General features: G+C 37.0%; 1 protein-coding gene across 9 annotated transcripts in view; it reads right to left on the reverse strand.

Annotated features, from left to right (window-relative positions):
* The window catches only part of Kmt2c (lysine methyltransferase 2C), a 239,931-nt gene that overhangs the window by 53,163 nt on the left and 163,647 nt on the right, over positions 1-23,121 (reverse strand). For 6 of the 9 annotated variants that reach the window (XM_050123718.1, XM_050123726.1, XM_050123719.1 and 3 more), the window contains exons 25-32: positions 20,893-21,012; positions 18,390-18,520; positions 11,877-12,045; positions 2,844-2,948; positions 2,458-2,505; positions 1,467-1,595; positions 1,260-1,292; positions 1,042-1,161 (exon numbers count right to left, since the gene is read on the reverse strand). In XM_050123718.1, coding sequence (XP_049979675.1) covers positions 1,042-1,161; positions 1,260-1,292; positions 1,467-1,595; positions 2,458-2,505; positions 2,844-2,948; positions 11,877-12,045; positions 18,390-18,520; positions 20,893-21,012 — 855 coding nt within the window. The remainder of the gene's footprint in view (positions 1-1,041; positions 1,162-1,259; positions 1,293-1,466; positions 1,596-2,457; positions 2,506-2,843; positions 2,949-11,876; positions 12,046-18,389; positions 18,521-20,892; positions 21,013-23,121) is intronic. The other 3 variants (XM_050123724.1, XM_050123723.1, XM_050123725.1) reach the window with 2 other exon arrangements.

Consider the following 23,121-nt stretch of genomic DNA (forward strand, 5'->3'; position numbering starts at 1 on the left):
ATCACCTCAAAAAAGCATTTATATTTGTGCCACTCTCTACAAATGAAAGCACATGGGGGGTAGGGTTAAGCATGTTTGACCTCTGAAGAAACAATAGTAAAACTGAGACCTGATTTGTTGAGTTTAGTTGTTTCATGGAAGGTATGGTCACCCAAAGAGAATAGTCACCACGTGTGGATGAGCAGAATGAACAGTGAGTTAGGGTGGGACTGAGGAAAGAAGAGAGGCCAGGCACCATTACAAATGGTGCATGCAAATTTAGGAGCAAGTCTGGTCTAGTCTCAAAATGAATCTTATGTGTTAGAGAATTTCATGGAGTACGACTGGGGGAAGTATTTTTCAATCATTTGCAAAGTGGGTTTTCTCCTACAAGTTTGTGCCATGTGGCACTAAGGAACAGTGTATGTGCATATGTAATAACACCCATGGCTTCAGCTGGATACATCAATTAGTAAGCTGCCTGAAGAGCATAAAGAGCTGGGAGAGAAGGAGTGAGGATGGATAAAGGCAGTGCTTGTTGCCAAGTCTCACCACCTAACTTAGATCCCCAGGATCCAAATGATGACAGGAGGGAGCCTACTCCTGCAAGTTGTCCTGTCTTCCACACATGCACCAGAGTGCATATGCCCACACAGCTATGCACACACATAAATAAATCAGAAAAAAAATTTAATGGGACTCCAAAAATGAGTCAGCAAGATGGTTCAGTGGGTAAAGCCTGTGACCAAGGGCCTGGAAAACCTGAGTTCGATCTCTGAGAACAACATAGCAGAAAAAGAGCCTTGATTCCTGCATATTGCCCTCTGACCGTTACCTCCCTCCCTCCTTCCCTCTCTCTCTCTGACTGACACACACACACACGCTTGAGCACATATACTCTACACAATAATAGAAAAATAATATGGGCATTGTACTGCTCTCAATAAGCAAAGAAGATAGCTCTTAAAAAACATCAGCTGAGGCTGATCGTCTGTGCACGCCCTCCCATATACCTGCAAATACACACACAAACAAATTCATCTTTAGAAGGTAATAACATACCCTGATTGTGCATTGGCAATAGCTGCGGTGGATGAGGAGGCTGCGGTAATGCACCTGGCTGAGTGGTAGCAGGACTAAGTACAGCAGTAAACAAGTCTTCAACATCCTTTCCTCCAAGCTCTGGGTAAAATAATCACAGAAGTAACATGAAAATTATTAGCGTCATTCAATGTGGAATGCCACTTTTTATAAAGTAAAACAACAGAATACAAATATACCTGGAATTTTATATAACTTTCCAAGAATTGCTCCTAAGATAAAAAAAAAAGCAATAATTACCTATTCAATATATGGATATAAAATAGCATTTAATTAATAGAAAAATTATGAAAGCAAGTCCAAGCAAAAAATTGCATGCAAAAAGCTTTGAAAGTCATATTTACTCATGTCTTTTAGAAAGCCTAGATGTAGGGCAAATATTTTACCATCTGTGACCATTTTGTCTAGCTCAGGACTGAGGATCCCATCTAGCTGCTCTTCACTTAGCGGTCGTGAACTCTGACTGACACTTGGCTGAGGCAAAGAGGAAGCATCATCAGCAATGGGGCCAATATCTAAAAGAATAAGGTAAATAAATGAAAAGGTGAATCCAGCACATGCACAAAATGGACAACACTATCTATATGCATTAACACACAATACTGATTTAAAAGAAGCCTATACTCCTGATTTATAATTATCAGAATTCTGGTAGTACTTTGGAAAAGCTATTACTAAGTTTAGCTACAATGTTTATATGATGCCTAAAGTTATCTTTTCTTCAAAATAAATATATTTCCTGAGGAACAAAAGAACATAACTGATTTCAACTTGGCAATATCTACAAAATCTAAATGCTTTTAAGAATACATAAGACGCAATTACATGAATAACTGCTCTAACTTGAAAACCATTGGTATCATCAGGTCAACTGTCAAATACAACATGTGAGTCAGGAATAATAAGGTTTGGCATAAATTAATTCAAAGATGCACACTCAGTATTACAGCTTCACAATTATCTCTTGTAAATAATTTCAATTATTTTTAAATATTTCATAGCTATAATCTGAAAATATAAATTATGCTCATAACCTTATAACATCTAATAATAGCAGCCTATCATCTATTTCTTCGTACTTTCTTAATACCATTAGTCTTACATTTTAGTCTGTATTTAATATTGTATTAGAAACTATTATTCAGGTAATATTATAAACTACTGTTATATAATATATAAGAACCATTCATTAAAATTATTGAGGAAGTCATTGAAAGCACTATGCTTTAGCTGTACACAAAAAGGGAAAAGCAAAATATGGATTAGTGACGCATTAGCACTACTAATAAACACGCATGCACCTACAGGTTGCTCCAGCTGAGATCACTACTATGAAAGACTACTTCTAGTCAGTGCCATCCATCGCTCAGTTCTTACCAAAAGGGAAGGGTGAGCTCCCAACCTGGAAAGTGCATAAATCAAGACCTACAAGACCCAAATCAAATAAAATGGATGATTACCACAGAAGTGGGAAGGGAGGGAAACACACAAAAAAGATGAGAAAGTGCAGCAAGACTTTTAAGGCAACATGCCTTAAATCTGATGCAATTAGGTAACAGGAATGAGCCAACTTGTTATGTCCCCTCCTAAAGCCAGTCAAGGAAGATCAATACTGGCTTTTTTGACACAGTCAAAAAAAAAAAAAAAAAAATCAAAGCAAAACATCAAACCCACTTCCATTATTGGGAAAAATAAAAGTTTTCCACATCCATACAGCTCTTAAATCACAAAACAGAAATCAGGCAAACAGTATTCATGTATACCTGAATGATCAACTGATTTTGCAAGATCATCTGAGATTATTCCAAGAATGTCATCATCTGTGTTTAAGACTTCAGAAATATCAGCTAATGGGTCATCAGCAGTACCTAAATATAGTAAGTATATGAAAATTAAGTATTTTCCTAGACATAATATTCTAAAATGTCCTAAGTATCTAGAATATAGCAGCTGCTGAGGCAACTGGCAGAGTGATAAAAATTTAAGACCATCATGACTTTAAGGGATTAAAATCAAAGGTACTTATTTTTTGGTTAACAAAACATTAAAATTTTAGATTTTGTTTTCAAGACTGATGTAAACTGACAAAAAGAGATAAAAATTAAAGATCATTAAGCAATAAAAATAAAATCAAAATCTTATAAAATAAAAATTTATTACTTAAGTGGAATAACTAAGAATGACATCTAGAAATGCAGTACAATGTTAAAAAAAAGCATAAAAAACGGATTTAGTATTCAGAAATTTCTAGTAAGGCATAAGCCAGGCATCTACTACTTCTGTTCCTGTTTATTGAGTACTGACTGTTAACCAGAAGACTTTCTTAATAGCAAAGAACTATGTCTATGGACATCTTCCAAGTCACTGGAACAAGATGAACTGTTAACAAATGACCTGTTCTCATGGGCTCACTTGCTCATAAATAACAATGAAGTAAGGAAATAAAACAGGCTGTGGGGGATATATTTGAAAAATGGCAGAAATGACATTTCCAGAGATGACTGTCCACAGGTAGATTTTGCTACACCCTGTTTTCAAGTCTCTTTGACTTGAAATTTTTGCTAGCATACAAAATGATGCTTTTCACTATAACATTTTAATACACTTGTATTATGCTTTGTACACATCAAAATTATTACATGCTCATTTACAGCCCCTATCAGCTGGTGCCTTCTGTCCCACTCTCTTATGCTCTCTCTGTACAGTCAGTCATCTGTTGATTGACATCAGCCTACTTTCACATCCTTGGTATTGTGAGGATACAATAAACATAAATATGCAAGGATTTCTGTGGGAAGCTGACTTCAGTTCTCTTGGGTATATATTAAGTAATTGCACAGCTAGATCATATACTAGTTTTGAGTTTCTGGACAAACCTCTATAAATAATTTCCATAGCGGCTGTACGACTTTCCATTACTACCAACAGTCTCTAAGAGTTCCATTTCTACTGCATCCTTGTCAGCATATGTTGCTGTTTTCTCAACCCAGCTATTGTGACTGAAATCCCAACATAGTCCCTCCTCTCATTTTTTGAGACAGGATCTCACTATGTAGCTTTCGCTATTCTGGAGAGCCTATGCAGACCAGTCTGCCCTTGAACTCACAGAGCTTTACTTGCCTCTCTACCTCCCCAGTTTTGGGCTGAAAGGGTGTGCCATCACATCAGTTAATGTGCAATTTCTTGATGGCTAAGGACGAAGAACATTTTTCATGTATTCATGAACAATGATATTTCTTCTTTTGGAAACAGTCTAAGTTTTCCTGCTGACTAACTACCAAGTTTTTTTTAGGGGGTGGTAGTTAGCCTTTAGTTCCTTATGGAGTTTATATATTAATTCTGTCAGATACATAGTTGAAAAAGATCTTCTCAAACTGTAAGCGATCTCCTTACTCTACTGAGTGTTTCCTCTTCTGTACAGCTCCATTTTTATTTCATGCAGTCTTATTTGTTGTATCTGGAATTATTTTCTATAATATTAGTGCCACTTTCAAAAAAATTCTTTATGCCTCTATAAAGTATTTTTATCAATATCAGTTAGCTTCAAGTATTATAGAAAGTTGTCTGGGGGCTGGAGAGATGACTCAGATGTTAAGAGCAGTGCCTGCTCTTCCAAAGGTCCTGAGTTCAATTCCCAGCAACCACATGGTGGCTCATGACCATCTGTAATGGGATCTGGTGCCTTCTTCTGGCCTGCAGGCATACACACAGACAGAATATTATATATGTATATATATAATATTTTTTAAAAAGAAAGATATCTGATCCACTTTTAATTGGTTTTTCTATGGTAAGAGATGGAAACTGAGTTTCACTATCTACATGCAAATATGTACATTTCCCAGCATTACTTGTTGAAGATGTTACCTTTTCTTCCAAATTTGGTTTTTTTTTTCCTTTTCTCAAAAAAAAAAAAAAAGTAACTAAGACCAAAATACACTGGTATAATGAGGGAGATAAAGGACATTTACAATGAAAAAAATTGGGGATAACACTAGGAAAGAGAAATATAACTCATGTTCATAGGTCCACAGAACTAATATTGTGAGATCAGCTTTACTGCCTAAAGTTTGTAGGACATTACATTCTTTAATAAAGTCACAATGAAGTTCCTCAAAGAGTTGAGGAAAAAGTCAACTGAAACTAGCAAAGCCCCTGAATAAGCAGCACAGTCCTTAGCAGAAACAATAGTGCTGATATGGAGGCATTACCACAGTATATGATCCTGGCACAAAATATGGGCATATAGATCTGTGGAATGGAATAGACGATGCAGAAATAAAAACATACAGTTACAGTTACCCAATATTTCAAGCACTGTACTGAATAAAGAGACTCTTTAAAAATAAAGAGTATGTACTCTTACTTGATTTCATAGGGAATGCTTTCAATTTACTCCATTTAGTATGCTGACTATAAGTTTTCCCTATTATATCAGGTATGTTCCCTCTATGGCTAACATCTTCAGAGGTAGTATTTTCATGATTAAAGAATCATAAAGAGGGGGGGCTGGAGAGATGGCTCAGAGGTTAAGAGCATTGCCTGCTCTTCCAAAGGTCCTGAGTTCAATTCCCAGCAACCACATGGTAGCTCACAACCATCTGTAATGAGGTCTGGTGCCCTCTTCTGGCCTGCAGGCATACATGCAGACAGAATACTGTATACATAATAAATAAATATTTAAAAAAAATCATAAAGAGATATTTAACTTTGCTTTCTATGGCTATGTTTAAGTTGTTAATAGTCTCTTGATTTGGATGGTGGTGGTACAAGCATTTAACCTCAGCCAGCACTTGGGAGGCAGAGGCAAGTAAAGTTTGAGGCCAGCAGCTATAAAGCAAGTTCCAGGACAGCCAGGACAGAGAGAGAGGGGAGGGAGAGGAAAAGGGGGGGAGAGAGAGAGGGGAAAAGGAGTGAGAGTGTGTATGACAGGGGAGAGAGAGAGAGAGAGAGAGAGAGAGAGAGAGAGAGAGAGAGAGAGAGAGAGAGAGAGAGCACATGAGCGCTCTGCCTGGCTGCCCTTCTTGAAAAGCAGCAGCCCCATACGCAGTGTGGAGTCAGTATGCAATGTGTGGGGCTAAGGTGGAGTCTCTCAAACATAAATATAAATAGGTCTGGCAGGAATGAGAATACATGAAAGAGACACTTGCACCTTCTCTTCAGCTTTCAGGGTACTGAAAGAGTGGAGCCCAAGAAATAGGATTTCTCAAGGAGTCTCATGCTGGGAGAAGGAAATGGATGATGTGAGTTTATCTCCCTGCAAGAGATTTCACACAGTCCGACTTTTGTCAGACCACCTTGAAGGAGAGATCAGAGTCTAAATGATGATGGGTCAATGATGGGCGAGACCACACCCTCCCCATGACTGACATCTGTTTAAACAAAAACCTCATATCAGGACCTGAGAGATGGACTGGGGAGGGGGTGTAGGGGAAGAGAGGTCATTGACTTCTCTGCTCTTCTTACTCGTATGACAATGTTACACCTCTTCTTTGCTTTTCACTTTCACACTTGTCTGTTTAACTCCTAGAGCTCGATGGCCAAGTCTCATTACAACTGTCAGGTCCCATGTTTTGACTCTGTTGTTGGTTTTGAGGTTTTTATTTGTTTTGTTTTGAGACAAGGTCTCACTGTTTCTTCTGGATATTATAGAACTCAGTATATAGACCAGGCTAGCCTTGAACTCAGAGATCTGCCTGCCTCTGCATCCCAAGTGCTGGGATAGACTTTGACTCTTAAAAACTCCAGAGAGAGAGAGAGAGAGAGAGAGAGAGAGAGAGAGAGAGAAGAAGAAGAAGAAGAAGAAGAAGAAGAAGAAGAAGAAGAGGAAGAGGAAGAGGAAGAGGAAGAGGAAGAGGAAGAGGAAGAGGAAGAGGAAGAGGAAGAAGAAGAGGGAAGAGGGAAGAGGGGAGGGGGGAGGGAAGGGCAGGGTAGAAGAGGACAGAGATTTAACTAATAGGTCATACGTGACTAATAATTTATGCAAATTCAGCATTTTCTAGCTTTTATAGTTTGATTTTCCAAGTATCTCCTAATTAGCCACTGAATTTCTTCAGTATCTGTTATGTTTCCTTTTTCATCACTAGTTTCATCTCCTTTTGCTTCACTTTGAATCTTCTGTCTTTTTTGGTTAATACAGTTAAAAGTTTGTTAATACTCTCTCTTCTACACTTAGTATGGGAAGAAAGGAAAAAGCATGCACAAGCCTCAGTCTGTGTGAGTGGTCAGAGGAAGTCTGCAGGAACGGATTTTCTCCATCCACTATGTGGGACTTAAGGATCAAGCTAAGGTCATCAGCTTAGCAGCAAGCAGAGGTAAGAGGGTCTCTAGAGTTGGAGGTCAGCCTGATCTCCATACAGTTCTGGATAAGCCATGGTTACACTGCAACATTCTGTTTCAAAACAAAATAAGACCATCTATATTTAGGGTTACTATAGAAAGGAGTTTGCTAATTCAAGTAATTTTGTGATTGTTTTCCTAACTGATTCCATTGTTGGTTCTCATTTTTCTCCATTATTTAGAGAGCTAAATAAAACAAAGGACAAAGTAGGTGAAAACACTGTGCACATATGTGAATCAGCTATCCTAGCTGACACAGAGGCCAAAGTGGCTAAAAGAATCACAGCGAGAGTCAAAGAGACAAGATGTCATAGCCAGTGCAAGAGTGTGGTGAAGACTGGGCTTTGCTGTGGCGTATGAGGGAAGTATAAGAATACTGGAAGACACGAGCAGAACAGACTGGTGAAGAAAAGAAGCCTGGCAACATTGTGCCATGTGAACGAAAGGTAATGTGAGTTACTACTGCATGGTAGAAAAGTTGAAATAGTTGAAGTTGACTTTGGGGTTTATTTTTAAAGTAGAGACCAAACTACAGAGAAGAAAAAATGAAAAATGTGAATGATGAAAAAGAGGAGGATTCTAAAGATTTTTACATAATCAAGTAAGAAAAAAATAGTGAAACTCTTACTAAGGTTACCAGTAGTAATTACCTTAGCCACTCAACTAAGAATATTTGAAAGTTTTAAGCTTTTTCAAGTGTATTTTAATTAAAGGCAACAAAAAATTTTTTAATGGCATAAAAATAACACTCCAGGAGCTAGAGAGATGGTTAGTGATTAAGAATATTTTTTTTTTTTTTTTTGCACTGGCAGAAGACACAGGTTCAGTTCCCAGTACCCACATGTCAGCTAACAACCAACTATGACTCCAGTTCTGGGAGATCCAATGTCCCCTTCTGGCCTCCGTGGACAGTGCACATACATGGCGAACAAAACATATAAGGCAGCAAAATATTCACATACACAAAAATAAATAAATCTTTAAAATACACACCATACCCATCCACCCACACCACAGAACTGGGGAGATGGCTCAGTGATTAAGAGTACTTGCTCTTGCAAAGGACTAGGTTTGGTTCCCAGCAGCCATACTGTGGTCTATGACTATCTACAACACCAGTTCCAGGGGATCCAAGCTCTCTCTGATTTTCTAGTGCACCTGACATGCACATGTTACACATACATGCAGGTTAAACATCCATATTTGTAAAATACATAAAACTTTAAATATATATTTATAATACTCCAAATTAAGTACATGAATGAAATACTTTCTACAGATTGGTATATTTAAAAGAAAAAATACTGTAGTTATGAGGGGACATCTATGGCTGCTCATTTTCTGTGTGTGTGGTGTTTGCAAATGGAAGGTACTAAAGGCCAATATCAGTGTCATTTGTAAGGTGTCACTCACCTTGTTCTTGGAAATAAGGTCTTTTGCAGGCCTAAAGCTTGCTAAATAGACTAGGCTGGCCATCAACAAGCCCTGAGAATCTTCCTATCTCCACCTTCCCGGTACTGGGACTACTACCATATGAAACCATGCCCAATTTTTTAACATGAGTTCTGAACTCAAATTCAGGGCAAGCACTTAATGAAAAAGCCCTTTTGCTTTTAAGTAATGAAAACTTACTATATAAAATTTATATCGCAAACTTTTTACGACTAGGTTTTAAAACATCCATCCCTGGGGCTGGAGTGACGGTTCAGCAGAGAAGAGCACTGGCTGCTCTTTAAAGGGACCAAATTCAATTCCTAGCATCCACATGGCAGTTCACAACCATTTCAGATTAAACTCCAGTTTCAAGGGATTTGCCCTCTTCTGGCCTCCATGGGCATCATTTGCAAACTTAGTGCAAAACATACATTCAGGTAAAATGTCCACGAACATAAAATAATAATAAATATTATTCTCTTAAGTGTGCTCATGTCTAAAATGTTCAAAAAGGCAACTTTCATTCATTAAACTTTCTATATACAGGCAAGAAGTAGATTAATTGAAAAAGACCCTACATTTATGTTTTGTAATGAGAGCTGCTCTAGTCTAAGTTCTGATCTTACTACAAAATCATCACATCTTAGGAAATTTTATGTAAGAAACTCTTGTATCAACTTATGTCCTATCCTTTGTCCCCATCTAACTCAGACCTTATCCTCACAAAATTCAAACGCAAATAACAGCTATTTAACTCAAGTCACATGTCATAATATTTCTAACATATTCTTTGAAATAACTAGGTCATTATACAATGTTTAAAAAACATATAAATAAGAACTAATGAGTACTTAAAAACATCATAAAAATAAAACAAAGTAATTATTTGTATGAATCTGGTAAGACTAAACAAAATCATGCTCCCATCTTTCCATCCTTCTTTGTTAATCATTGTTTATTCACCTGAGAAGAGATAAGACTGCCTGCAATTATTTCAAGGAAGTCAAATCAAAAGTAAAAGTTTGCACATGTTGTCCTTTGGTATGTAAGACAGCCCTAAAGAAAGAAAAATCTTCAGGTACTCAAATCCCTTTATTAGTCTTTTGTTTTTGCAGGTATAACCTAAAGCATAAGGAAGTCAATTGTATTTCATGACAGGACAATGTGGGTAAAATAAACATTAATTACTTAATACTGAAAGTCATTATTTAGTATACTTCTATTTACAATGTTTTTTCTAAAATGAGTTTATAAAATTAAAGACTAACAAAGTGCAAAACAAAGCTTGCCATGAAAAAAAAATCACACTATAGTTGGTAGTACTATAGATTCTAGGGAAAAAAACATTGTGATTGTAACTCTTAAATTAATATTAACACTGAAAACCACATGTGTTTCCTCTCTTTCCTTCACCTTATATTTTTCTTCATGAGGCTGGGGGCTTTATGCTGCCCAGACTGCCTCTGAACTCACTACATAATGGATTATATCTTGAACTTGACCCTCTTGCTTCCACTTCTTAAATGGAAATATAGGCACATGCCACTTCATCCACTTTATGATGTACTGGAATCAAACCCAATGCTTCATGCATGACAGCTAAAGATTCTACCAACTGAACTACATCTTTAGCCTCCTTCATGATTCTAGTTTTTAAAACTGTACATGCAAGTTTGTACAGATAGTATGTATATTCTCTCTCTCTCTCTCTCTCTCTCTCTCTCTCTCTCTCTCTCTCTCTCTCTCTCTCTCTGTGTATGTATGCATGTGCACATACACCAATGCATGTGTGCATGTGTAGAGTTGTGTAGCATGGAAGACAATCTCAGGTGTCATCATCAGGAAAATCCACCTCCCTTTAACACAGAGCCTCACTGGCCTGAGCTCAACAATTAAACTAGAATGTCTAGGAAATAAGTCACAGTAATCTTCCTGTTTGCACTTTCTCAATATTGGGATTACAAGTAAACACCACCATATCCAAAATTTTCATACATTCTAGGGATCAAACATAGGTCCTTGTAACTGCAAAGCAAACCATTTACCTAAAGAGCCATCCCTAAACTCTCCCTCTTCTGATTTTAATAGTACCTACATGCCCTACATCCGCACAGTAGTTCTCAACAAGGAGCAATTTTGTTCACTAATGATTTAAGAATTACTAGAGACATACATACATATGCACATTTATTTGTTTGTTTAGGTCTTTTGAGAGACAAGATCTCACTATGTAACTCTGGTTGTTCTAGAATTCACTATATAGACCAGGCAGGCTTTGAACTAATAAAGACCTGTCTGACTCTGTCTCCCAATGGCTGGGATTAAAGGCGTATACCACTATATTCAGAAGGAGAAATCTTTAATAGTCATGTTCTCAGGAGATCAGGAGTGACAATAATTATACACTGGACAGCCCCTTATCACAATGATGAACTAACTGGTTCAGAGTGTCTGTTTGTGGTGAGAAACTACATGAGGATATATCATACTATCTACAAACAATTCCCAACTGGAGACATTCATTTTCCAGCTTTTGTTTACTTGTTTTGTTTGAGACAGTTTCTCTTTGTAGCCCTGCCTGTCCTGTAACTTGCTTTGCAGAGGAGGCTGACCCTCAAATGCACAGAGATTCCATTGCCTCTGCCTCTCAAGTACTGAGATTAAAGACACGTGCCACCACTCCCAACTTCATTTTGCAGTTTTTGACACATCAGAATTTCTTTAGGTTGTGTAGTTCACACTGTCAACTTTTAACAGTTAAAGTATAAACTGAAAGGTTTTTTCTCACAACTCCTAATTTTGGTGATTATCATACTGGTAGGTTAATTTGACAAGTCATCTGAAAAGTCTTGTAGAACTTTCCACTAAAAATGCTACTTTTATTGAATATAAATTATATTTCAATAAAGTTAACCTTAATGTATATGAAATCAAACAAAAGTATTTATAAGGAGTGTTTTATATTAACTAGAAGGTAAATGACATATGGCATAAAGAAAATACCTGTGAATTAATCTACGTACCCTGAGTTCCAGGTTTTGCTGAAGCAGAAGATGAACTCAGTAGTGGATCTGAGGAAGTATCCAAGTAACCTGTTTTATATGAAAGCTGAGCTGCATCTTCTGATAGATTATCTAAACTCAGCTTGTTTTGTCTGCTGGTATCTAGAAGATCTTTTCCAAAAAATGCTTCCTAGATAAAGATGAACACATAAGAAAATAATTAGTTCTAAATTCTATAAAGCTAACATTATCCTGTCATCATTTTGACAAGAAAAACTTTGCATTTCACAATATAAAAACTGAATACAGAAATATATAAAGATCCTGTTTCTTTTGGGAGGGGGGGTCTTTTTGTGTGTGTGTGTGTGTTTTTTTTTTTTTTTTTTTTTTTTTTTTTTGAGACAGGGTTTCTCTGTAGCTTTGGAGCCTGTTCTGGAACTAGCTCTTGTACACCAGGCTGACCTCGAACTCATATAGATCCGCCTGCCTCTGCCTCCCGAGTGCTGGGATTAAAGGCATGCACACCACCACCGCCTGGCAATCCTGTTGGTTTTGTAAAAGTTGTTAAATTAATTTTGATATATTTGTCAAAAACAAACTTAAATATAAATACAATGTGTCAAATGTGTTTCTAGAAATTGCAAAATAATTCACTTAGAATTATTCACTAAGACTCATCTACAATGAAATTTTGAAACTGATAGATGTTTTTGATGTTATTGGCTTCTTAATAAAGGAATCCAGAGAGTTGGCAGGAGTTAATAACATTATATACCTGCCATATACACACAAATAGAAGGCTCAGAGGCACTTTCTTTTCATAACTCTTTAAATAAAAATGGCCCCAGTGTCCATAGCAGGAAGATAGATCAATATTCACACTACAAAATGAAGGGGAACAATGGGCTGTTGTTTCTTGCATCACTGGAAAGTGAAGTTGTAATTTGAAACTCAGGCCTCACACATGTCAGGCAAGAATATCGAACTGGGCTATATCACCAGACTTAACAACAGATTTTAAAAGCATATAAAGAGGACTAGTGAGATGACTCAGCAAATAAAGATACTTGCCAGAAAGCATGACAGTCTCAGTTCAATTCTTGGGAATCACACAGTGGAAGGAGACAACTGATTTCTGTAAGCTGTCTTTCTCCACAAGTGTGTCATGGGATTTGCAAGTACACATAAATATTTAAAAGCATATAAACCCTTATTATCAAAGAAGAGTTCTGAAATATATGACCAAAATATATGAAAGAAAGGTCCAACGAAAGGTGCAAATGAAGACTTCTGTAAGAATATAAATTACACAAAATTGGAAGGGGGCAAAAAATGTTCGTCCTGGCTGGTTTTATGTCAACCTGACACAAGCTACAGACACTTTGAATGCCCCCCGCCAAAATGGCCTGTGGGCAAGCCTGTGGTGCATTTCCTTGACTGACTGTTATGACAGGACTCAGCTCACTGGGGATGGCCCAGGCTGGTAGCCCCAGGTGCTCTAAGAAGGCAGGTTCAACAGGCAATGGAAATCAAAGACAGTAGCAGTAGCCATCCATAGCCTTTGCTTTAGTTCTTGCTTATAGATTCCTCCCTGACCGCCCAGAGTGTGACCTGAGAGTTTCAAGCTGGGATAAACCCTTTCCTCCCCAAGTTGTTTATGGCTGTGTTGTTTTATTATAGCAACAAAAATCCAAAGACAATGTTAGTAATACTAATTTAAGAACAGGAATTGGAGGGCTTAGGCATGGACTCAGTAGTGAAAGTGCTTGCTGCATTATTGTGAGGATTCTAGAATCCCAAGAATCCATGTACTGTCAGAACAGTAGCACATGTCAGTAAACCCAGTGTACATATATGGCAAGATAGAAAGCAGAGATGGTAGAATTCCCAAATGCTCATGTGTCAGCTAGTATGTTACACACAGTAAAGCAGCAGAGAACCTGTCTCAAACAAGATGCAAGGCAAGGCCCAACATCTGAAGTGGTCCTTTACTTTTCTCTATTCAAATATAATGATACACGATACACTAGCACACGCACACACACCACCCCCCACCCCACACACACTGGATTAATTCTGGAAGATATTTTATATCCTATTCAAATATTTTAGATTTTTAAAATGAATAAGCTATGAAAATTGTATTTGAAAATCTACAAGGCCATAAAAGAATGCTGATGAGCATAAAACATCTTTGATGTTTAGAAATCAATCACTGATGTAATTCCATAAGTATAAACTTCAATAACCTGACAACACCAATAACAATAATTTTAATGAGTCATGATGACTTTCCTGACATTTAATGTTTGTAATACTCTAATGAATTTGATAAGCTTTTTTGTTTGTTTGTTTGTTTGTTTGTTTTCAAGTCAAGAGTTCTCTGTGTAGCCCTGGCTATCCTGGAACTTGCTCTGTCCTTGAATTCAGAGATCTGCCTTCCAAGTGCTGGGATTAAAGGCACATGCCACATTTGGTATTCTTTAGAGTTAAGGAATCAAAGAGAAGCTCCATGTGGTTTTCAACTAGACAGTGTGGCGAACCCTAAAAATGAACCACAACAAGAGTACAGACCTAAGCCGGGCGGTGGTGGCGCACGCCTTTAATCCCAGCACTTGGAAGGCAGAGGCGGATCTCTGTGAGTTTGAGGCCAGCCTGGTCTACAAGAGCTAGTTCCAGGATAGGCTCCAAAACCACAGAGAAATCCTGTCTTGAAAAACCAAAAAAAAAAAAAAAAAAAAAAAAAAAAAAAAAGTACAGACCTATGGCAAGAGCTCTTTACAGAGACATAATACATATGCACCATGGCATGTGTGAATCTAAAAGACAACTTGTAGGGGTCAGTTTTCTCCTTCCTCAGTGTAGTTCTAGGGATCAAACTCGGGGCATCAGGTTTAGAAGCAAGAACCATATTAATTAAGCAAGATTAATATTCAGTATTTTTAGAGACTCCTTTAAAACCAGACATGTTGGTTCTTACCTGTAGTTCCAACACTACAGAGACAGACGCAAGAAGATAAGCAGTTCAAGATCATTCTACACATCAAGTTTCAGACCAATCTGGTCTGCATTAAAAGTGTCTTTTAAAAATAAAAAAAATATAAAAATCAATTAAACACACACATACACAGGCTTGTGGGCACATACACACAAACACACACCAACAACAAAAAAAAAAGGAAAAGAATGAAACGAAAGAATGGCTAAGAAAGAGAGCACATTTAAATGCTTTTTTGCAAATAGCTGGCTTCCATACTTTGATGTAAGTTAAAGGGGTTTCTAAATATGGATTACAGAGAGCAAACAGATCCACAGGTAAAGGAGCAGATCAATTTCTCAGTACATCCCGAAAAGAGTATCAAGAAAAGGTAAGGGGTCCAAGTGTAGGGGTGCATGCCTTTTATCCTGGTTGTTAAAGATATAAGAAACCCAATTCATTTATATGCCACTCATTCATATTAGAAAGTGAACGTGGCGCTGGAAATGGAGAGGTGGCTCAGTGGTTAAGAGCACTTGTTGCTCTTCCAAAGAGTCCCAGCATCAATATGAAGTCTCATAATTCTATGGAACTCCAGTTTCAGGGAATCCAATGCCTTCTTCTGGTCTCTGTGGGCACCAGGCAATGATGTAATACACAGACATACTTAGACATACAAAATACTCATATACATAAAGTAAAAATAAAATTATTTCATTTTACCCTGTAAGAAACATGCAATTAAGGTCTTTTTGTTATTGTTAAATTGTAAAACAGCTTTAAGTGCAGGTTAGAGGCTAGTAGTACTAACTACTTCAGTTAGTAAAGTGTGTGCCAACATGCATGAACCCAGGGTTCAAGGCCAGTAAGGTTACAAGAGACACTGTATGTATAAAAGGGCAAGGAGAGGAGAGAGGGAAGGAGAGAAGATTTACAGTAGAGGATTAGTTTATTAGTTTTTAAAAACAGATTATAGGAATATATATTATTTGTAAGACCAACAGCCTATTAAAATTCTGCCTTAAAAAAAAATATCAAGAGCAAGTGGTACATGTCTTTTAATTTATCAGTCAGGAGGCAAAGGAAGACAGACCTCTGAGTTCAATGGCCAGCCTGGTCTACAGAGTAAGTTCCAGGTGATCCAGAACTGCACAGTGAGACCCTATCTCAGAGAAGACAGATAGGTCAGGGGTGAGGGGTCAGGGTAGAAGGAGGAAGAGAAAGAAGTAAGGGAAGGAGAGAGGAGGGGGGAGAAGAATGAGAGTGAGGAGAGAGAGGGAGGAGAGAGTAGGGAGAAGGCAAGAACAAAAAAGCACATAAAGACAGACAAAACAAACAAAAAAAGGAGTATTTTCCTACTGATAAAATTGCTGCTTTAAAAAATAGCACAGAAGCTGAGGCGATGACTCAGTGCACAGAAAGCTGTTATGTAAGTATGAGGACCTAAGCCTAGATCTCTAGGCACCCAAGTTAAAGCAAGAAGCTCTATAACTCTTGGATGAGTGGATGGAGGAAGATGAACAGAGACAAGTAGATCCCAGAGGCCAGTCAGAGTGGCCAAAACAGTGAGCAACCCCAAGTTCAGTGAAGATACTCTATGGCAAAAGAAGATAGTGGATGGTGAGATCACATTTGTTGTGTAAGCCTGACACCCACATTACACAAGGGAAGGAGAGAACTGACTCCCAAAAGTTGTTACCTAACATCAATGTCAACACCACAGAAGGCACCACACATAATAATAATAATAATAATAATAATAATAATAAGGAGGAGGAGGAGGAGGAGGAAGAGGGGGAGGAGGAGGGGGAGGAGGAGGAAAGAGAGAGAGACAGAGAGATGGAGAGAGACAGAGAGAGAAAGTTTTAGAAGAAGAGATCAGATGTGAATTTCTAAACAGAAACACACAGGCTTACTGTTGATACACACCTATAATAGACACACAGACTCTGATTTAAAGGATAAGCTCTGTAACCCGCATATTGACAGTTAAGAGGTTAGTAGTCTAGGGGCTGGGAATATAGCTCATAAATTCATGATAAAAATTCTGGTGGCATATGCTTGTAAATCTAGTGTTTAGACTATACCTGGGGTTTACTGGTCAACCATTCCAACTGATTCAATGAATCACAAATCACAATAAAAAGACTCTGTCCAAAAATAAAGAAATAAATAAAGGCGAACAGCTTTGGAATAACCTGAGATTGACCTTTGACCTCCACCCACAGTGAATGTGTATTCACATCCAGACTTCTACACACACATATATACACACAAAGCTAAAGCTAGTCGTGTAATTACTAGAGAAGAAAATTGAGCAAGTTACCTTGTAATTAAAAATATATTTTAAGACAAACATATAAGGGGCCTGGTGGAGCACACCTTTAATCCTGGAGCTCGGGAGGCAGAAGCAGGTGGATCTTTGAGTTTGAAGTCAGCCTGCTCTAAAGAGCTAATTCCAGGATAGCCAAGGCTACACAGAGAAACCCTCTAGTGGAAAATTAAGGTTAAGAAAAATATGTACCTTAAGCAAGGTATCTACCTAAAACCTAGTTCTGGATCATAGGAATAGTGCTAAGTACTAAAATTAGGTAGATAGTTAATGATAGTGTATTCCAGTTTAATTTTTACCTGTGAAGAAATAAAGGAGTGGGAAGAATAAAATAGGAACCGAGAATTATGTAGTAGTAGATGAGGATGTTTACAATCTATCCTGCCTCTAAGATGGCATATCTTTCAAGTCTTTTGTGATTTGACATTTATAATAAAGACTTCCTCTTTTTTTGTAGTCTATGTTTACCAAAAATATTTTCTTCATAATTACAGATATATTTTGGAAAGCAAATAACAACAACAATAAATGCTTGTTATAGCCAAGCATGATAGCAATCACCTTGTAATGTCAAAACTTAGGAGGCTGACTCAGGAAGATCAGGAGTTCAAGGCCAGTTTAGACTTTACAACAAGATCCTGTATCAAAAATTTATAAAAATTCTTTGGTTTTCTTTGACTTAGGTCTCTCATTAACAAGTTTCTATATGTGGTAACCAATTATTAAAGCTATGATTTTGGCTGCTGAGAACTTTTTCAATTAAATTAACCAAATAAATTGTATTGATATATGAAAATATCAATAGGAGCCAGGTTTGGCATGTGCATATATATGTATGGTTTTAAAGAGTATTTCCCATCCACAAAGTGTCTACGTTATGGCCAACAGCACATGTAAAACTAAGAGAACTTAACTGAGAGAGAGAAAACAAACTTTATAGGGTTGGAACAAGTTCAGTACAGGAAAACTCTGCTATGATCCCCAGGACTGCATGTGCACACATTCCTTCAAGAAAACCACTGTTGATACACACCTATAATATTCAAAGCACACACAAAAGCAAATATTCATTCTTTGATGAAGCCGAATAAAGAGAATGTCATTTATGACAACCAGGGAAAAATTACACAGAATGAGTAGAATGTTAACAAACATTAAAAAAAACAACCTCAATACATTGCCTAAATTAGCAAACCACACAATAAAATATGAAGCAGAATATTACTTGTAAATAAGCAGGAAAGGTTTCTTCAAGCTTATTTTTCCTTTTTCGGTACCTCTTCTTTATTTTTTCAGTGCTTTCAGCAACAGAAACAGGCTCATCAACTAGAGTATCTGGTAACTGCTCACTCCAGCCTGAAATAAGAGCCATGTTTATAAATATGTAGCACTTTACTTTCCAGAAAAATATGGTAATTCGATAGCTTACCAATATGCATAGCTAGGAATAAACAAGTACTTTTTATATCACACAAAGATCTTAAAGCACATTTCTAAATTTTAAATGCTTTGAAAATTCCATTTCTTATCTATTTAGTATTAGTACAATTCCTAGCCTTTCTTTTTTGGGGGTGGAGAGTGGGGTAGGAAGGGTCCCCTGGCTGACCTGGAACTTCCTATGTATACCTGGCTGGCCTTGAACTCACGGAAATCCACCTGCCTCAGTTTCCCAAGTACTGGGATTAAAGGTATATGCCACAAGGCCTGGCTCCTAGTCTCTCTAAATAAATAGCATTCCCAAGCAAAGTAACATGATTTTCTAAGCAGTTCATTTATAGATTGCAAAGGACAAAAACATCAGATATTCAGAATTATGAGGAAAAGGCTATTAACAAACTCCTGAAGAAAATTCAGTGGATATGGATAGTATCCTTTTGCCTGTGACAGTTTAAAAAAAAAAAAGTACAACTATACCTACCCAAACCACCAACTCATTAAAACCACCTCCTGCAGTACCAAAAGCAAGTACTTGTCATATAGAATTTGACATTTGTCAAAAAGCTTTTTAAAAAATTCCTGCCCATAAAACTTACAAATGGGAAAATCGGACATGGCCCAAAAGTTTATTGCAGTAAACTTTAGGGGTGCTTCAAGCTTGAGGATTTCAGCATAAGTAACCCTAGGAAAGTAGGATCTCAAAGTAACAGATGCAGATTTCTGAAAGTAATTACCTACCTTCAATGCAGCTCTTAGAAATTCTAAACAACCCCCCCAACACACCTCTCAAAATAACATGGACTCACACCTATGAAAGCTTGAGTCAAAATGAATCTTTACTTCCATTAAAGAAAAAATCTAAACAGGGAATAAGCTCCCCACCCAAGAGGACTTTCTAGAGGAGAAATAAACAAACAAACAATGTATGCCTTTCACATATAGACAATTAAATACTGCAGCAGACACAGAAGTGCTACCAAATGAAGTAATACCTTTAAACATTTTATATTACAAATCAATTACATGAGATAAAAAAACAATTGAAAGTAGGTCTAATATGAATTATAAAATAATTAAACATCAGAGAAATAACAAGATTAAGAAACAATATTTTAAATTAAAAATTAATAAAGAAATTTGCTTTTGTTTTACTAGAAACAAATGAAAATAGTGAACTAAAAAACAAGGCTAAAGAAATTATCTGGATAATCTAAAACAAAACATACACAATAGTTTTATTAAACATACTAAATTCTTTAGAGATTATTAAGCCCATGTTTTGTCAAAAAAGAAGCTTCTTAAAAATCACTACACTTCTTCCTGAAATAGAAAGGAATTTCTGATTTTTAAAAATTCATTAAAGTTTCAAAGGGGAAAAAAAAAGACTAGCTTTGCAAAGCAAGAAATACTACAAAGACATGCTGAGAATATCACAGATTTCTTCCTATTCTATCTTAAAACATAATTTTAAAACACAAGCTGATCTTTAGTGATGACAAGCACTTCTGAAGGTGAAAAGCGGATCACTTTTTGGTTTTTCAAGACAAGGTTCCTCTATGTAGCCCTGACTGTCATGGAACTCACTCTGCAGACCACGCTGGCCTCAAACGTGGGAGATCTGCCTGTCTCTGCCTGGATTAATTATGTGTGCCACCACCTGGCCAGTAAAGCACTCACAGGAAGGTCTGGCTTGAACACCGACTTAGCTTTTTCTTAAGCAAGGGTGACAAAATATATTTATAAAATACAAACCTGTCACTTCAATTCAATAGCCTGTAAAGTGCATACTAAGTCACTAAGGCAGGGAAAGAGAGGCCTTTGTTAAAATGGGCAGAAAGTATCGATAAAACTAAGTTAGTTAATCCTTTTACTATTTAGCACAGAAAACATTTTTTTGAGGGGGGAGGGTAGTGGGGTCTTAAAGTTCCAAAGAAAATGTGAGGAGTATGGATCATCATAGCAGGTGCCATCCATAGCAATAAATGGAAAGTGGGGAAAAGGCCTACAATTGCAGCACTGGGAAAGTTAAGGAAGGAATATCATGAGTTGGGGAAGCCATAAAAACCATGTAGGGAAATAGCCAACAGACTAAACTAGAAGACTAGATCCTATCCCTCACCATCCCACACACGTCCTAAAATAAAACCATTTTCTTAACTCTAGAGCATTCTAATTAATTGTTCCATCAAAAAGAAGCACATGGTTATATGTGGCAGCATTGCTTCAGTGACTGTCTATTCCAACAGAGTATAAATCCCAAGGAGTTAAATCAAAGAAAATCAGTACTATACCATCATCTCTGCTAGGTAACTGCTCAGATATAGAGCCTGAAGAATCTTTTCTGATCAGAGATCTTTTGGCTTTTCCTTGTCCTGTTCGACTTCTTTGCCGTACCATAAATCCACCAATACCTATATAAGATAGAAATCACATAAAGTCATAAATGTCTCTAGAATTCTACAGTAACAAGAATGGCTTTGTCTTTAATGGTGAACTTTTATCTAAATTCACTTGCATGTTTAACATAAATTAATGATCTCATTTTTGCATGTGAATAAGTATGTGGCATGTCCCCACACACATATCTGTGGGGGGGGAGGTGTTCATGTGTACATATATACATGTGGAGAACAGAAGCTAATCACTGGATTTTACTCTTGATCTCTCTCCACCTTATACATTGTGTCAGAATATTTCACTTGAAACCAGAGGCTGCTGATTCAGAATCCCTTGTCTTTTGACTCCAAAACTTTTACAGAGATGCTGAGAACCCGAACTCTGGTCGGTCTTTATGCTGCCATGGCAAGCACTTTACCTGTTAAGCAATCCCTCCAACCTCAAGAATCTCATTTTTATGTAAAGTACAGGAGATTGGAAGTAAAAATAAATGTCAAAGTTACTATTATCACTTACATAATAATTACAACTTGCTACTGTACGGAAAGAACTACTTGCATTTCCTCCTCTAGATAAGATCAAAATACACACTAAATGGGAGGTAGAGCTTGAATATAAAGAACTGATATATCTCTGCTTCCCCTTCCATAATTGTTAAGTTATAGCTCCCGAAAACAGCTCAGCAAACCAGCATGTATAATGAGGATGAAAACTGAATGAGAATAAACTAACACTCATTGATCATTATAACTTCAGTAGTACTATCTTGTTATCCCATCTCAAAAAGGCCAGAAGTCACAAAGACATTAAGTTCTGTAGCTAGGAAAACAAAATATGGAGCCAGGCTACAGGTTTCTATCCACTAACTAAATGCGGGCAAGTTATTTCACTCTTCAGTACATTCACTGGTAAAATAGGTAAAATAACACCTCCCCATATCATAAGTCTAAGCAAAATAAAATTGGTAAAATGGTTAGCAATTTTAACAGTTTAATAGGCACTAAATCCTATAAGCTTTTGTCATGATCTATTTGTCTAGTAAAGTGCTTTGCAACACACCTCAAATAAAGGGATGTAACCCATATATGGCAGAGAAAAAAGAAAAGACAGAATAAACCAGCATTAACATTCTAAATGGAATAGCTCTATCTAAAAACATAAAGTATACTTGGAAACATAGTAATTAAGAAGAAATGAAATCGCTGGGCAGTGGTGGTGCACACCTTTAATCTCAGCACTCAGGAGGCAGAGACAAATGGATCTCTGTGAGTTCGAGGCCAGCCTAGTCTACAGAGTGAGTTCCAGGACAGGCTCCAAAGCTACAGAGAAACCCTGTCTTGAAAAGCCAAAAGAGAGGAAAAAAAAAAACAAAAACAAAAACAAAAAAACAACAAAAAAACCGTGCTATGACAGATGTGGTTCATTCATAACGAAGGTGTCATTGAAGGTCTTAGAGAAGACAAATGGAAGGTTCTTACCTACAACTAAAAGGAATATAGAATGCTCTTACCAATAAGATACAATCCATCAAAACAACAGAGATTGCACTAATAACAGACATTAATAAATGAGATTTGAAAAGCCTACAACTTCCAATGAGAAATTCCAAAACCTTTTTTTACCATAAGGTAAAAACCAAGGCAGCTTTTTCTCTACCCATGAAATACACTGGGAAAGTAAGAAATTAGAGGAAGAGAGATGGTAAGTGGTTAAAAGAATACTCATTCCCCTCGCAGAGGACCTGAGTTTGGTTCCCAGCACCTACACAATATCTCACAAGTCCCTCTCACTCCAGGTTTAGGGTATCTGATACCATCTAGTATCTATGAATGCATGTGGTGCACATAAACTCATACAAGTATACACACATATATAAATAAAAATGAACTAACAATTTTTGGAAGAATTTAATTACTCGTCTATCAATTGCACTACAAATACAACAAGATATTTTGTTCACCTTTTTGCCTGCATAATTACTGAAGTTTTAAAACAAAAATTATTCGAAAATGAATGCTTACAAGAGAGCTGGTGAAGTACAGAAAATACATGAATTGCTTTAAAAGTTCAACATAAATAAAAACAAAATAAGTAACATGGATAATAGAGGGCTATATTTGTGG

The sequence above is a fragment of the Alexandromys fortis genome, unplaced genomic scaffold (assembly GCF_014885135.2).
Source record: "Alexandromys fortis isolate MF-2015 unplaced genomic scaffold, M_Fortis_MF-2015_v1.1 scaffold_217, whole genome shotgun sequence".
Lineage (NCBI taxonomy): Eukaryota > Metazoa > Chordata > Mammalia > Rodentia > Cricetidae > Alexandromys > Alexandromys fortis.